The sequence below is a fragment of the Diorhabda carinulata genome, chromosome 8 (genome assembly GCF_026250575.1).
Source record: "Diorhabda carinulata isolate Delta chromosome 8, icDioCari1.1, whole genome shotgun sequence".
Taxonomy (NCBI): Eukaryota; Metazoa; Arthropoda; class Insecta; order Coleoptera; family Chrysomelidae; genus Diorhabda; species Diorhabda carinulata.
In genome coordinates, this window is record NC_079467.1 from 3,247,003 (window position 1) to 3,265,825 (window position 18,823).

The 18,823-nt window shown below is 31.7% G+C and overlaps 1 protein-coding gene across 2 annotated transcripts in view; it reads right to left on the reverse strand.

Annotated features, from left to right (window-relative positions):
* LOC130897445 (myosin-10) overlaps positions 1-18,823 on the reverse strand; it is a 116,803-nt gene that overhangs the window by 57,668 nt on the left and 40,312 nt on the right. For both annotated transcript variants that reach the window (XM_057806294.1, XM_057806293.1), the window contains exons 4-5: positions 8,584-8,733; positions 4,081-4,177 (exon numbers count right to left, since the gene is read on the reverse strand). In XM_057806294.1, coding sequence (XP_057662277.1) covers positions 4,081-4,177; positions 8,584-8,733 — 247 coding nt within the window. The remainder of the gene's footprint in view (positions 1-4,080; positions 4,178-8,583; positions 8,734-18,823) is intronic.

An 18,823-nucleotide genomic window follows, 5' to 3' on the forward strand; every position in this document is an offset into this window, starting at 1 on the left:
AATCAGGCACTTGAGACAAGTATAAATATATATTTGTATTTAAAAACAAGCTCAAAATGACGCAGATGTCCTCATAATTGAAACAGCAATAGAAAAATTTAATGCAACAAACACAACAATTGTAGTTGGTGAAGATGTTGATTTGTTAGTATTGCAAGGACTCAAATGGATAAAATTATTTATTTTCTGAAACCTGGAAGGGCTCGATAGTGAACAGAAATATATTTTTCAATAAGTTATCTGTGAAAACAGGCTGCGACACTTCGTCATCAATATATAGAAGGGGCAAAAGATCAGTATTTAAATTATTCGAATAAAAGATTTGATTGACAACGTTAAAGTATTTACATAAATTGATTCCACATCACAAACAATAATTATAGAAGTAATTCGCTTTCTTCTTGCGGTTTACGGAGCTCCAAAAAAATTACTCTCATTGATAAATACCGATACTTAACTTTTGTAGTATAACTATCATGTCTTCCTTCAACATCGGCATCTGCTCTTCAACACTTGTATCGAGTATATCATCATGTGGTTAGGAAATCAACTGAATCCAGAAGATTGGGGTTGAAATTTGATAGATAACACTCTGGAACCTGCTCCAGAAAAACTCGTCAACACTATTTTTTACAATTGCATAAAAGGTTGTAGTGCCAAATGTGGCTGTAATAAAGTCGGGTTGCTGCGTTCTCCAGCGTGTACCAATGGCCAAGATTTGTCTTGCTCAAATATCCAGTTGAGTACAATAGAGGAAGATTCCTGCGATTTTAATGAAGAGACCAACGACTCAGCCACATTTGAACAATTTAACAATTTATGAACATCTAACAAGAGGAAGAAATCGAAGGATACATTACTGTTGAAGTAGTTCTAAGAGTATGAATCTGATTAAAATATCTAAAGAAATCAAAACATTAGAAAACAATCACTAAAACCATTTTTGTAGAGAATTTGAAGAACCACAACTTTGGTTTGAGGTTTTTTTTGGATAAAACCTACCGTTTTTGAGGAAAATCCAAAAAACCTCAAATTTAGACCTTTGACCCTTTTGTAGCACACGTAGGATCGATGGGGATTTTTAAAACTTTATTTGTAATGGTAAACCTCCACCAATATTTGGAGTTACTGAGATTTTTGTTATTTTAAATGTCTATATTGACCGGACTATTGAACTTGATGTAATAACGTAAGATTTCTGATATTTTACTCATTATTACATAGATTAAATAAAAAGAAACGTTCTAATATAAAAATGGTGTTTCAACATAGTTATATATTAGTAAATTGTAACAAAACAAATAAAACTAATTGTAATTTTATACCAGGTTCAGAAGAAAGTGATAGTGATGAAGAGATAAATTTATTTTAATACTTTTGGGAAATAAGAATAAAAGTTCAGGTAGTGATATTAATATTAACATCACGTGAATTCTACGAAATTTTTATTTGGGAAATATTAGTATCGATCGATTGTGGCAATGAACTATGAATATAGATTAATTTTCAAAATTCATTCAAGAACTCGTTTAACACCGTTACTAAGTAGAGTGCAGTCTAACACCATGTGCTAAAATATTCAAATAGGGTGTTATCAGATTGTGCCTCGACACACTGTAACTATGTCTTAAGGTCTTATTTGAGTTATTATTCTCTATGAGGCCGCCATCACCGTCAGATGTATTGGGTGTTTCAATTTCAAAGATCATTTTTTTTCGCAGTTTGGATACATTTTTTATGAAATTATTCAAACGAATCAAATAAGAAATAACAATTTTTCACACATAAAAATTTTTGGATTTTATTTAAAACCTGAAGTCAAACAGAAAAATAATATTTAATAAAAAGAATTGAGTACAAATAGATTCAGAATGTATCAATAGAAATCAGACAGTAGTAGAACAGCAGATTTGTAAAGATTTGATTGAGAACATTTAGCTTTGAAAGGGGTGGCAAGTGGTGAAAAGAAAATTATCTAGAAAAGATTGAGGAAAGTTTGTTAGAAATTATAAAGACTTCTCGGATGAAATATGTAGAATAATCCATTGTAGAAAATTCAAATTCAAAAATATGTTTTGGGTAGACCTTTCATTAAACATTAGGTAATGTCTTGTTGCTAAAATTGTCCATCCAAGTATGTAATTTCGAATGTTGCTGCGGGTTGAGGACTAAAAATAAAAATTTCCCAAGAGTTTATTAAAAAACCAACGTTTCGATCTTTTATTTGATTTTTATCAAGGCTGAAAATATATGATACATTATAACTAAAACAATGATGAAGATAAACAAGTAAACAGAAAAATTGTGAAATTAGAACTAAAACAATAATTAAATAGTATGAAAATATAAATATCTATACATGTTTATATAAATGAAATGCATCTAAAACAAACTATATAACATAAACAAACAAGAACATTGTTGTTTAAAACAGAAGAATAATGAAAAGTTATTTAAAGAAACCAATACATAGACATAAGAGTGAAAACCTGTGCAAACAACATTCTTCTCCTTCTTCTTCAGATGCCATCTCCGTTTAATGAAGGTTGGAGACAATTTCGGCATACTTATTTCGTTTCTGAGTAGTGCGAATAAAAGATGGTGTGTTTATACCAGTTCAATCGCGTTTGTTTTTTAACCATGAATGTTGTCTGCGACAGTTTTCCTTTCCTTTCAGTATATCATACTTGGTGTTACGGTATATGTGGCCCTGATAAGCGGCCTTTCTCCTTTTTATTGTTGTAAGTAACTCTCTACTACTCTACGGAAGATCCTCATTTCAAAAGCCTCGAGTCTGTTCAGGGTATACACTTTTAATGTCAATGTTTCTGCTCCGTACAAGAGAACATAAATGCATTTATATTGGCCAAAGCAGTGAAAAAGCGTATGTACACAATTTACACGAAATATTCCTGCCAGACAGTCTGCGATAGGCAGTGGCGGCGCTAGGTTAAAAATATCTTTAAATAAATAGAAATATGGCGTTCTTTATACCATGTGCGAATGAAGACAATGAAATTGCAGAGTGTGGCAAGAATAAAGATTATAGTTTAATTAAGGAGGACGCGGTTACGACATTAGAAATAATTCAGCAAAAGGTAGCAAATTATCCAGAATACAATTATACCTGTTAAGAAAAATTGCGTCAAGTTTTGTCAGCATGTGGATTTAAACACAAAAAACTGGATAAACGGATGGTAATAACTGAATCCTCAAGGATCGTCGCCTAGATCAAACAAAATTGTCGGCAAGGGTTTTTATAATCTGCAACTGATATTGGAAGGACTTATATACTTATATGCGTATGTATTGGTTTCTTTAAATAACTTTTCCATTGTTCTTCTGTTTTATACAACTTTGTTCTTATTTGTTTATGTTATATAGTTTGCCTTAGGTGCATTGTATTTTTCTGTTTACTTGTTTATCTTCATCAACGTTTGTGTTATACTGATAAATATCAAATAAAAGATGGACGTTGGCAAAACATTGGCATTTTGAAAAACTCTTGGGCAACGTTATTTTCAGTCTGTAAGCCGCAATATCAATCCAAATTACATTTAGTAGGTAATGTCAGTTTATAAAATATCGTCAAAATATTCAATTTGAAATAAACAATCATGTATGCATCAAACTTAATTAACTCAATTATTAAGTTATTAACATTTCAAAAAAAAATTGTAAACGTTCCAACTTGAAAACGTGTTCAAGTAAAATGAATTCCAAGAAATATCAGATAGTCCTGATAAGTAAATAAGACAACAAAAGATGACCCATGAACGGAAATAGGAACAAAAGGTGAGATATCGAATTTACAGATTTAAGATAACTTTAGACCCTATAAGCTCGTTCTATTATCCAAATAATGATACTTCAATTTAATGTATAGGAAGTATTTTAATATAATCGAATTATTTCTATGTATATTATTCCAGAAGATAGAAATAGATTCAAGATCAAAAATTGAAACACCCTGTACAAAACCACATGAAAAATATATAAACAAGAGAACATCAAAAATGTGAACAGATGTGCAGGGAAAAGCAAAAAAAGAGGGGGGCCAGATAGAAATGACACACTTACCCATGCCTTTGTTCTGGAGCATCTCCAACAATTTTTTTATACTTTCATCTCGTGCCTGCAGCGTTTGTTTTTGTGTCTCTATCCGGAGCTCTAGTTCCTATAAAAATGAATGAATCTTACGGTTTTCTATTCAAAAAATATGTATAATTTAAATTACACTTTTTTAAAGTAATTGCATTGCTCAAGACAACAGTTACGAGGTTTGGTTACAACAGCATCAATAGAAGATAAATGTCACGGAGACTCGCGACAGTAGCTGAATTAAAAATTTTCGCGAAGATTTATAATGAGTGGATGCAAACAATATCAACTCACTATAAAGTAGCATTTTTTATATTTCAGCTAGCAGACCCGGCAACGCATTGCTGTGTCTGAGTGATTCGATTTGAAATAATTCTAATGACAATACAATTGCTTTATCTTCTGCTTGTTCAATGAAATTATACTGGCATCGAGTTGTTACACCTTCTTCACAATTGCCCATAAAATAGATCTGAAGAAATTTTGGATCTTCATTTGGCATTGGCATCAATGATCCAATTTTATGATATACCTGGCCTTGAATTTTGAATATTTTCTCAAAATTACGACAAAAAATTTTTGGCCTCCTTTCTCTTTCTAATTTCAGTATTTCAGAGCCATAATACGTAGGCTTGTGAGTGGTCTATGTTGTTATTGGGTTATTGTTTTGTCAAAGAAGAAAACTAAAAGGAATATTAAACAATAAAAAGGTTTATAATTAACAGTAAAGAAAATACATCCTCAATTTATTCGAAAGTAACCTATCAATATTTAGTGTTCCCTTCCATGACTCTAAAACAACTTCCAATCGCTTTTCATGGATGGGATAAGTCTCTTTACTTGATTCTATTCAATGCTATGCCATTCTTCAGTGAACGCGCCCTTTTAGGTCCGATTCCTCAGTTGGTGCTGGATTATTATCCAGAACTTTTCTTTTAAATTAATCCCATTAATGTTCGATTAAGTACGGACTACGCGCTGGCTTATCTATAGCGATAATTTAGACATCCTGTAAATACTGTACTGTGCAGTAAGTGGAATGGCATTGTTCTGCATTAGGCATGATTCCCTAAAATTTCTTCTATGTATTTGTTTGCTGTTAATCCCCCCGCTACACCTCCAATTCGGTTTTGCTTATTTGGAATGGCCGCCCAAACCATCCAGGAACCTTCTCCAAAAGTCACGTTCTCTTTTTTGCCACACTACGTAAGTCTTTTGTAGACTCGTTCTCTCCTATCGCTACCTTGCGAGCACACTCTGCTTTAGTCTACAAAGAGAACGTAGTCTCACTGTGCGTCAATACAATTAACGTGTTCGCTTCGCTGGGGTTAATTTGGAGCCAGTAGTTAACTGTCCTAAGTCTTCTTCTGACTGTCCAGCCACTATCAGCCACTCCTCGCATTTCTCTGGAATCTTGTTGCATTTGAATGCTAGTAAGGGTTCGATTTCTTAGCGATGTGGTGACAATGAATCCATGAAAGTTACCAGTTACCGGTTAACTCTAAATCCAACAGACTGACTTATGTTCAGCGCACTGGCCTTTTCTCACTGATTCTGGCCTTGTCACAATAGGGTGACCACTTGAGGAGCTTTATCTCTTGTTGTGTCTAGTTTCATGTAGAATTCTTGATTGTTGTTAACGTAGGGCCGTTTGGGTTGACGTGTGTGATGGCTAACTGATTGTGGTGGATCAAGTAGATAACCTTTTATAAGGGTCAGTTAACCCGAATAATGATACTATTGTAAACAAGCATAAAAAGGGATGGTTTCTAATCACTACAATATTTTAAAAAATTCTGAAGTTAATGCCATTAGTTTTTAACTCTTTGAATTATCTTATTTCCCGTACTTAATACATGTAGTTGTGTATTACATTGATATGACTTTTGAAATTAAAAGTCGTAGTTTATTATTCTGGCAACCATAAAGCAAATTACAATAAATGTAATTAGATGATCTCGCCAAACTGACTTTATGATGATGAGCCGGGAATCGGCTCAATTATGATCTATGTATAATGTGGAGGGTTTGATGATATAAGAATAATGTGAAATAATATTACGTAGAGACTGATGAATTCTATGGTGATTAGATTTTGATGATGCCTTAGTACAGAACGGTTTCCATCTGAATAATTTTCTTATATGCGTTGGCACTGACCCCTGTTGGCACCAATAGAGTACCATTCATATTGTCCTTTTCTGGTACAGTTAATACTGAGCAAAATTGCATCTTTATGATGATTCTGAAGTATGAGTTTCATGAAGGTGTCAATTTTACAATTTTCAATATATTTATGAGGCAGTTAACACGTTAATGATATAAAACTCATCATAATAATTCATGTATTATTAATTTAAAGGTCTCAATGTAAATATAGCAAAGTATTATAACACATCACTCAATAAGTCGTGTAACTAAATAAGAAAAACACATTTTTTTGTTAAAAATAGATGTAATCTCCTTCAAGAGCAATACAATCATTCCAACGTTTCTCTAACTTCTCGATGCCGTCCTCGTAGAAGGTTTTGCCTCAAAATAGGTTTCACCTTCAGCAATTACTTCTTCATTTGAGCTAAATTTCTTACCGACGAGCATTTTTTTGAAATCAGCGGGTAGCCAGTAGTCACTGGGGGCCAGATCTGGACTATGCTGTGGATGATGGTACAATTCGAGCGTAATTCGTCCAATTTAACCATGGTTACAGTGATGTTTATTCGATATGAAGTCATTTTGTTTGATTTTTGCATTCAAACAATTCATCAACTCTACGTAGTACCCGTTATCGATTGTTTCTACCTTTTGGAGATAACCTTACCAGCTGGTTCACCGACTGCAGTCCACTCAGATAACGCTCGTTTTGATTCCGGAGTTAAGTGATGGATCCATTTTTCATCCATTATCACATATCGACGCAAAAAATCTCATTTATTATGTGCAAACATAAGTAAACATTGTTCTGAATCATCAACACGATGTTTTTTTTGATCGACTGTACGTAAACGCGAAACCCACTTTGAAAAAAAGCTTTCTCATTATCAAATGCATATTGTAAACACGTTGCTTTCTGATATCTTTAAGGCTTCAGCTATCTCACGAAATTTTAATTTTCGATTAGATATAACCAATTTTTTTGATGTTTTCTGGAATAATAACCTCAATTGGACGACCAGAACGTTCACCATCATCGGTGTCTGCACGACCACGTTTAAATTCGGCAAACGAATAATAAATGATTCTTTTTGATGAAGCAGAGTCCGGATAACATTTTGAAGCCATTGCTGAGCTTGCATAGACTATTTTTTCATCAATAAGTAAATATAAATGAGCACAAGAAATTGTTTTGAATTCATTGTTTCGGAATTAACAAAAGGAGCTTCACTTAAATGGCTGTCACTTTTTTCTGACTTGACTCGAAATGTCATGAAATTTCACAAATAGTCTTTTGAAAGTTGGCACTTCATAAATTCATAAACGCAATTCATCTGAGAGATCAAGTACATTTCTTATTATGGTTCCCTTAAAAAAAAAAAAAGGATTAAAGTTTTAATGACGGTAGGTTACTTGAAGCATCAGTTACATTTAACGAGACCAGGAATAAAATTGCCGTCAATAGAAGACAACGCAACAGAAAATGCTTTGTAATAAAATATTAGCAGTCATTTGTAGTAAATTTTTTGAAGAAATAAAAACTGTACCCATACAAAGTTCCTCTTGTTCACGAACTCTTGAGAATTCTGTGAAATATTCATGGATCATTGTGATGAAAATCCAAATTATCTAGATAACGTAGTATTTTCAAATGTTTTGTTCAAGTGGTACAGTAAATATACACAATTCTCCCAACTGGAATTTGGAAAACCCCCACTGGATTCGATTACACCCAGCGCCCGGAAAAAATTATATTTATGCAGGGAAATTTATTGGTCTATATTTTTTTTTGGGAATTTAACAGCTCAACGATATTTGGAACAACTTTGTATGTCAGTGCTTCTAATTGCGTCATTTCCAGATCGAAATACTAGGTATCTAATTGGACTGATTGGACCTTATGGTGGACTGCCAATTATTCTGGTGTTAATATTATCAAATCTGGTGCACGTCACAATAAATTTTATTCCCTTATAATTAATAAAACCATTTCACTCAATATCCATCCTAACCTCTCAGTTGTTGCAAGGATTGCGATCACTCCTTAGTGCCTCAACCAGATAGAGTAATTCGAAAAATTCCTTGAATTCAGCTACCTCTGTAGGTTTCCTATCTCTAACTCTTAGAAAATTATGGAAAATGGAAGATAGCTGGAAGGTCTACTCATTTTATAGATTAAATGCGCCCGACGAAAAGTTAAAAACTGAAGTAATCATGTACAAAATCTATTTTATTTGGTATTAAATAATATGAAAGACGAATTTTCAATTATATTATTAATTACGAGAAGTGGTAATAACTGGTTAACGTTACTCAAATTATTATTCTTACTTTGATAGTATCGCGTAATATTGCTATTTCCCTAGTTAAATGTTCGTTTTCTTGGAATAGAGCCTCCATTTGCTGCTGGATTTCGATGCTTGGTCCTCTCATCCGCATTCGCAATTCTTCTTCTAATTGACGTACTAGCATAGCTTGTTTCTGGAACAAAAATGTAATAATATTTAAAAGTATGAAAAAATGTTTCAGCAGGAGAAAAGTTATAGAATATACAGTGTGTCTACTTAAGTTTGAACCACATGGAAAACTTTTTTATTAGTGATTTTATGAAAAAAAGTTATCCCTAATACAAAGTTCTGCATGGTCTAAAAGTTAAAATGCAACCATCAGATATCAATTTTCTAAAACAGTATACGAGGTTAGTCGAAAAATTTGAATTTGTGCAAGAGCAAAGTATCTTTATTTTTTACAATTCAGAAAAATGTTATGGAGTAAAGTTGTTTTGGATTAAAAGTTATATTGAAATATGCGATTACAGCCATTTATTATGAAAATTCAATTTTATTCAATTATTCTGGTTGGATATAATTTATCTCTCTTACCTGTTAAAAATATGATAACCTTTATATTTATTACTGTTTTTGAATAACCTTGCAATTTACATACGTAATGAAGGAATAATAATTATTTATTGTAGAAATTGAAAAATCCATACATAGGATATTTATTAAACAGAAGCAAACATAATTAAATTTAAATTCAATATCCTACAGCTTCGACATTTTCACCTACTCTTTGTAAACATTTAATTGTTGTTTTGTCTAACTCTTGTTTCACTTTCCGTATCATATTTGGAGTAATTTTTTGGCATTATTCAGAAATAATCCTCTCCAAATGGTCCTCAATGATAAACCTGCTGTTTTAAGTAACCCCATAAAAAAGTCGATGGGAGTCAAATCAGCAGAGTCAGAAGGCCAAAAAATATCTGAATATCTGTGATTCATCTTCCCATTAAACATATTTTCAAAGAGTAGTCTAACGTTTAATGTACTATGGATTGAAACACCGTCTTGTTGGTACCAAATTGTCATACGTTTTTGTAACAGAAGGTCGTGCAAAAAATCCCTTGATTTTCTAATAATTGTAAGTATTGTGCGGCATTTAAGGAATGTCGAGAAAAAGAAGATCCAGCTAATTTATTTTTGCACACACCACACAATACGTTCGTTTTAAAAGAATGTTGGTTTCGAATTTTTATTACAAAGTTTAGATTACTGTTAGACCATCAGCGACAATTTTGTGATGAGACGGTTCCGTTTGAAAAAAATGTTGCGTCATCGGAAAATATTATAGTTCTTGTAAAGAACAGGTCTTCATCCAACTTGCCCTGGATCAGAGCGCAGAATTCAAAACGAATATCGCAATCCCTTGGTAGTAACGTGTGTACAAATTGCGGTTTGTATGCATGATATTTATTACCTTTCAAAATATTTGCCACTGTATCTTTACTTACTACATAGAGTAGTTTGGATTGCAGAGGGCCTTTTTCTTAATGACATTTTTGGGTCTTGTACGACACAAAGTATCACTTCAAATTTAGTGTCTTCATTCGCAAACCGTTTTCGTTTTTATTGTACTGTTATAAACAACAACTTAATCTGAAATTCACTGTCACTTACTTCATGTCAGGGCATCCTTAGTACAGCTAATCACTTCGCAATTTTAAAGACCTTCATGGATTAGATTGAAATTTCCACAGAAGCTCAAAAATATTATAAATAACAAACCTGATTGGGTGCCAATGTATGCTTCTACCCCAGGGGTGAATGCCACTCGGCGGTGGAGATTTTAAATTTCAAATTAATACTGGAAATCGATAGAGAATTTAATTTTTCGACGAAAATGTGGGATGAAGTTTTTTATTTCACTCAATAATTTCTTCGCGATTGAAAATTGAAAAAACAAACCACGTTTTACAACATTTTTTCACGAAAAACTCGAAAATTACGCATTTTCTAAAAAAAATCATTCTTTAGACCATTTTTTTGGACCTTTAAAATGACCTTTTATAAATCCGTCTATTATGAAAACTAAGTGAGTTATGACAAAAATAAGTAACTCGATAACAACACGTTCCAAAAGTTTGAATGGTTTGGAACACGTATATTATGAAAAAAGTTGTTTAATGTGAAATTTTTTTTCGATTTCTCAAAAAAAAGGTTATATTTTCAAAATATCTCAAAAACTATTGGATGTACTGCCTAGATTTCGTTAAATTTTAACCCGCCAGAATAATTAATACGGAATAATTAGTAAATAATCACAAAACTCGAATTTTCATAATAAATGGCTGTAGCTTTTTAATTCATAACTTTGCTCTATAACATTTTTCTGAATTGTAAAAAATAAAGATACTTTACTCTTTCACAAAACACAAATTTTTTTACAAACCTCGAATACTGCTTTAAAAATTTTTTTAAATAGTTTTTCATATGGTCCCCACTTAAGTATAAGAATTCCCTAATTAGCCTTAACGCACCTATTTCTTCAATCATTCAACATTATTTATCTTTTAATAAATCGTTCCTTGACGTCTGGTACAATATAAATGACATATTTGTATTTATTAAACGATCTAACAATAATACGTTCACCAACTTTTATCAGGAGATACGCTCAATGACTGCAAAATCCAGGCTTCCATTTATTATGTGAACTGAAGTGTCCCTAAACGTTTTTATCTATACTCCATTACCCACAACATACAAAGAAAATTTTATTATACTACTACAAAGTAAGCTTTCTTTAATAAAAGGATAGCAAACTTTTAGTAGATGATTCTTAAAATCGAAATATGATTATTTATAAACAAAAAAATGAATGTTATTTAATTGAATTTACGCTTACAAATTACAATAAAACAATGCTGAAAGTATAGTAGTGGAAATGTCTATCCATCTACTGTCTCACATTTAAATCAAATTATTAACAGAATTGTAAATAGACAAAGATAGGATGGAAACACTCAAACGTTTAGTATTGAGTCTATTCTGGATTTGAAAATATTTATCTTAATTCCTTCCTCTTCTCTAGAACTCTCATGCCCTTTCGATCGTTAGAGTATTGGTAGAGTATCTTAATATAAGCCTTTTGAATATATGATTTCAGTTCTAAGTACAAAATAATTTGCAAATTCAGAGTTGAACTGCTCTTTCCTCTTCTCTAGAACTCTTAATGCCCTTTCGATCGTTAGAGTATTGGAATTTTAGTTTTAAATTTTTCTTCATCTATTTCCGATCCTTTTAACATTCTATCCATCCTCGTTTTCCCTACTATTTTCTTCAGTTGCTTCATCTCCGCTGCTACTAATCTGAATATTTTTGTTCATCACCAAGTTTCACTTCCATATATTAATGTAGATACAGTTAATAAGCCGTGTACTTTTGTTTTCATGTCTTTTCCTATTTTTTCCAGAAAATTATCTTTTTAAGACAATAGTTTATTTGATCTGTTTTTGTTACTCGCTTGTTCGCTATATATTTTCACGTCTTGTTTGAAAATGACATCCAGATATTCAAAAGTGATTGTCCTTTCAATGTTAAATATTCCTCACATTCTTCTTTTGATTTGTCACTATTCATTTGCATTTGTTGATTTTTACTAATGTCTTCTATTGTCTCTATCATGGTTACCACGGAGTTTTTAAAATAAAATTCCCTGACTTCTCCAGATTTTCCAGAGATCTAATTTTAAAATTACCTGACTAAGTTTAAAAATATTTGATTATATGTATGATTAATAGATAACTGTATTTAAAGAATATTACTTAGGAAAAGTGCAGTAAATAAGAAGTTACCAAAACACTTTTATTTTATTTATATTTATTAAATAAATATGAAAAATTAACACTTTTAGCGCAAAAAAAACCATATGTAATACATGTATACTATTTTCTTTAACTTACATTTATTCATTTATTCTTTAATTTTTCAATTTATTTTATCTATGGATGAAATATCTCGACGACTAGTTTCGACTAGAGCTTTCTCTTTATCTAAAAGACTTTTCAATTGCTGTTTCTTTAAATATTTATTCTTACTATCAAGATCATCCAATTCTTTATCTTTTTTCATTTTTTTTTTAATTTTTCTTCATAACGGCTTCTTGAATTCTTAACCGACTGAAACAGACTATTCGATATTTCAATATTTTTAATGCCAACATTTCTCAATTAATCATAAATTAATATTTGGGCAATGAGCGAATCTTCTTGAAGATTTTCAATTTTATTAATAGAAAATCCTCGTTCAAAAGATGAGTTACCATGAAAAAATGTAAAAATAATTTTTATGTATTTGGTCAATTCTTTAAAATCACACATCTAACCACAAACAATTTAGTTTTTTATCATCTGACTTGAAATAATTTAGGATTCCAACTTGAAAGGATGATCTTCTGCATAACTTCTTGTATTAAGTATTTTATCAGCGTCAACCCCGCTTATCCAATTATTTTCGATTAAAATATCAAGCGAAATTCACAAACGTTTTGCTCCAATATCTAAATTTTGTGCGACATTTGGATCCAAACAAGAAATTCCTTCCACTAATTTGTAGTTTACTGGAGATCGTTCAGTAATTTTTCAGTCAAAGCAGTATATGCTTGACGACAATCTTTTTTATATCCTAGAACATCACGTTCTTCAATGTTTTAGCATTCTTTGATAGCTCTTTTAGTCGCACAACCAACGTTTATGTCATTATAAAAAATCAAATTTTCAGATGTGTTTAAATCTATAGATTTTATATTTGTAGAATCAAGAAGTTTCGCTTATTCAAAGTTTTGCATGATATCGTGTAATGAAGACGCAATACTCTTATAAAGTAAAGGTGCTAAGCAGTCATCTGATTGAAATTGAACCAAGAATGGTTCAACAAACGAAGCAAGAAATTGAAAAAAGTTTGCTTTGCTTTCAAAAACTTGTTTTCTATTGCACAAACAATCACATTTGAGCTCTTTTTTGTCTTTCTTTACTTCTTGATCATATTTTACGACAAAAGGTAAAATTTTTCCACATTTTTAGAGAAATTCCCTGACTTTTCATTGACTTCTTCCGTTTCCAGGTTTTCCAGTTTTGTGGTCACCATGTCTATCCATATGTCTATTTTTTCCATTTTCATAAATGTATCTGCTATGATATCAGATTACTGAAGCCAATTTTTTATATTCCTTTTTTCCATATAAAAAGATGAGAACTAAGATTATATTTTTGTTTGATTCCCATTTCCATTCTAACTCCGTCGATCTCCTTATCTAATCAAGTACCTTGTACTGATTGTGACGCTGTCTACATAGGGCAGACATCTCAATATTTAGAAAATAGACTAAAAGGTCATCAATATGATAATAAAAATAAAACTGCATTTACGAACCACGAAATATCAAAAAAAACATACATTCAAACATTCTAATACACGAAAAAGAGAATTTTTGGAAATGATTCACATACATAAAAACTAGAAAGCTGTAAATGAGGGAAAAGATCTATCAATGCACGAATAATTTGATAGATGGTTGCTACATATTTTTTAGACATAAAAGATGAGGAAAAATTAATTTTCTTAATTTTTTTTATTTTATTTTTGTTTTGATTTCATGATATAAGTGATCTATTGATTAATATAAATACGCAAATGATATCTTTATACAGATTGAAAATAGTGAAAACGTTTTTAAACGTAATTTTAATTGATAGAGACCTAAAATCAAGATAATTTATCAACAAAACCATATAAAAGAGGTCTAAGAAGTAAGAATTTATAATATATTACTAAAAATAAGGAAATATACCGATAAAACTTGTAAAATATCTTTCAACTGCGACTTATATAGCAATTGTGTCGACTTTTAGCAATGATTGATCTACTTTGAGAATCGAAAAATTCCAAGTTTCGAATTTTCGCGCGGTTTCCGTCCTTGTAGTGCGCGTGCGTACCTGTCAGATATGTCACAAAGTCGAGTTTACTAAAATCTGTTCCCATATTTCCCTAATATGTTTACATATTTTCAATTTCGGCTTATAAGAAAGGTTAAAATTAATAACAAGCATGGTCTAATAACTAATATTCGTTCCATTTGATTTAGTTATTCCTTATTTCTGGCGTAGAAAAAATTTTCATTCGATAATGGTTCGATATTTAGGATCCGATTAAAAAGCAGACGAATTAATCATCATTGAAATCTTAATGTATGGAAAAAGAGCTGTATCATAAATCAAAACTTTTGACAGTGAGGCTAATTGGAAATGTTTTATATTTTTCCTCTAAAGGGCGTTCAATTATTTTTCTATTTTGGGCAATATACATTATGGAGGTTATCAATAAAGATCAAACGAACATTTATAAATACGTACAAAGACATATTTTTCTCTCCTTATAGAAACTGGATTTTTCTATTTTCTATCCTCAATTCAATTACAGAAGGAGGAATATGGAAAGAAAATTAATCAGAATAACATTTTATTTCAACGAAGAGTTTTTAGCCAAAGTAAAAGCATTCAATTTTCTTTAGAGCATCAATCGATACGAGCTTTTTATAAGCGATTGTCAAATCTTCCGAACAAATCTTTTGACAGCCAAATATTCATGCAATATTCAATGTATGCGAGTGGATCTAATGCGAAAGTATGCCTCAATTTTACGGTATGTCACATGACGATCTGGCCATATCAGTTTACGCACAGCATCGATGTTTTGTGACATAAAAATTATTTTGATACTTCATACTTCTAATCGATTTATGCAGAAGAACCATTTTAAAATGTAATTTCATATTATTCATAATACGGAACAGTTAGAAGTGAATTTCGAAAAGCCCAATACCGAATCGGCCACCGGGAAATGTGGTGTTGGGAAAGATGAGTTTATCACAAGATAGTGACGCTTCTAAATCCCTCTTCAACTAGGCCACAGTCCAAAGGGGTTATCAAACCCGTAGCGACTATCCCCATTATTTATTACAACAACGTAATTAGTAAAATTGTTGATATAATTAATGCCAACAAAATCTTCTAGATAAATTCATACTACGGACATTGCTGACAATTTAATAGTTATCTTTGTTTTAAATCTTAAGTCGTTTTCGTTTTTAATTAGACTTCATATTGTGCCATAACTGTAATCAAGCAGGACCATCCTTCCTGCGGAAGACAGCGAACACTTTTAGTTGAAGTTAGTGACCCAGATATAATCATGCGATATCGTTGAAAGTGAAGCATTCAATGTACTTATCGATTACATATTATTTCCACGTATCCTCGTGAGTGTTATTTGTGGGGTTGAGTAATAAAAAAAATGTGTTTATTTATTCAGTATCTATGTTATTACTACGAGGGTTGCTACTTAAGTTTTGAGATAGACAAAAAAACAAATATTTATAATTGCATTTTGCTTTATTAATTTCCAAAATATTTTATTATTAAGATCACTGTACTTTTGCAAGCGTTTGAACCAATTTCCATTCCAAAACATGTGATTTGAACGCATCAACCGCTTCTTCGGGTATAGAAAACTGTTGACCTCGCAATTTATTTTTGATCTGCAGGTATACGAAGGAATCATTGGGTGCCAAACAAGAACTATACGGCGGATGACCTATGAATTCGATGTTTTGAAAGTTCATAAACTTTTTTGTTTCAACTGATTTGTGAGAGCTCGTATTGTCGTGGTGGCGAATGATTCGTCTTCTGTGATTTGTTTTCATGATTTTTTCGATCACTTCTAGCAAACAAATGTTTGCGTATCATTCAGAATTAAACGTTCTGCGTGGCTCTAATGGAAACGGCGGCGACAAGTTCAGTTATTCCGATAACACAGCTGAACATTTGCTTCGAAGTGCTTCGGGCGCGAATACCTTTTTTTGGATTTGGCTCGTTTCGAAAGACCTGTTCTCGGATTCACATACACATGATTCGTCGCCTGTCAAAATCTTATAGGCTGTTAAATTGTTTCGAGCTTCTTTTGAGCGACTGTCAAATTATGCATTATCCAACGCTTACAATTCTTTTTGATACACAAATTATAATGCAATACGCGAGTGAAACTAATGCCCAAGTCAGTTTACGCACAGCATCGATGTTTTCTGGTAAAACAGCCGATTTTGGACGACTCTCACGTAATTCATCATGTAGCTAAGTTAGACTAGGATTGAATTCGGAAAACCAGCAACACCCGGTGGCTCGAGGTAGTGCTCCATCACCAAAGTTGGAGCGAGTTGAAAGTAATAGAAAAATCCATGTTCCAAGTTTTTGTAAACAACTCAAATAGCCCTAGTATGACAGCACGTTGTTGTTGTCAAACGTCAAATGGCAAATTTGACATAATCACATCGGTGTTGCCATACCTCAACCATCGAATTCAATGTGAAATATAGATTTTGAGGTAGTTTCAAATATTTTTAATAATTGATTTCCAATATCACTATTGACTAAATAATTTCATCATGTTTTTCACTGAAACCTTTGTAAGCGAGAACTTAATTATATTATTTTCAGAAACTAAACAATTTTCGAATATTTTCCTCAACCACAACTTTATGTTTTTGGATAACCTGCTTAGAGATTATGAAGTGTACTCAAAGCAGCATTTACTCAAACAGTATCTACCTTATCTAGAACATTGTTTCGCAAATTGTGGCTCATACCCCACAGGAGGGTAAATTGATTTTTAAGAGGAGCAATTTGAAAATGTAGTCAACACGAGTTAGCTCCTGATCATTTAAATGAAATTCTCTGGGATCTTTTTTATAGTGGTCTTCAAGGAAAAGGAATACAACGTGTGACAAGTAATAATTAGTGAAATCGCGGATGAAGTGTAGACAGTAGTGTACAAGAATATAATACCACTATTTAAATCGAAAATGCACAAATTGTGTCGAAACGAGTGACAAATATCCCAAACGAAACTACGCGATATGAAACGGGAAGTGAAACCTTGGACGCCGTCTATCACCTCAAGTTAAAATAACACTCATATTATTTAATTAATAAGAGTGAATCTCCAAAGTGTGGATTAAGAAAGACACAACCGAGTTCCCAAAATTTCAACAATAAGGATCCGATAACAATCTTAACAACAGTGTAGAATATTTATTTGACATAAATTGGGATACTCAGAATCTCTTTAATGGTAGATGTGACTTAGAATAATGATTTATAGTAAATATTTATTATTATCACACATCAACCAAACAATTTGGCTTTAAAGTTTATTATTTTCCCTGTTACTCCACTAAAACAAAACAATCTCTGATATGCCATCAATGACACAAATGGGTTTTGTTGTTCGTGCATGCCAGTGTAAATTTATATATTTATTTTTCAGGAAAACATTTATTTTTAGTTCCATGTGTGAGTTCAAATTGTAATTATTATTTATTATATGAATTTCTTTTCTCTTTGAACCAAACAGCACGCCATCGACGATTTGGTAGGAATTTTTATATAAACGCTCAAGTTTTTTCTGAGATTATCCAAAATAGGTCTATAATCTGGTGATACATTATCATGAAGCACGCAACTTTACTTCATGACGTTATATATATTTAAATTCATTAGAAATATTGAAAATCTGATAAGCGAATAACTAATTATATAACTATCGTTGACAGTGTTTATTTAAGTTGAAATTTCTGGAACCGTTGATGATATTCATACTGAATACACTTTTTACACCACCAATACATCAACACACTGTCTGACGCGCGTTTTGATAACCAAGTTATCGTCTTCAGACAATGAAGGTAAACTATTTGTATGTATTCAGTGTTTTTCTATAACACTCAAAAATACGAAATGCATCTTGAACACTAAAAGGTTTTCTTTTGCAAATCTGAATACTTTATTGAAACAGAATTCATTTCCGATGAGCAGAAAATTAGGGTCATCCCACAATGTGAAATAATTCGATCTAATGAGTTCTACAAAAGTTATTTGGGGTTGAAGGTCACGATGTTTTTTGAATTTTTCCTCTTTAGGCCTACTCCACTAACTGTTATGACAATTTTAGGATAATTTAAGGGAACAGTACCCGTCAAGTTCTGGATATTACCTTATTATTAATATTGCTATTGATTATTGAGTTAACTAATGTTTTGATTTAAATATTTTAATCAGTTTTATACTCTTGAAAGTCTACTTCAACAGTAATTCTTCCTCTTTCTCTTCCTCTTGCTAGATGTTTATAAATTTGCCCTCTCTGTACATTGCTGACGAAGTATATTGAACAATATATTT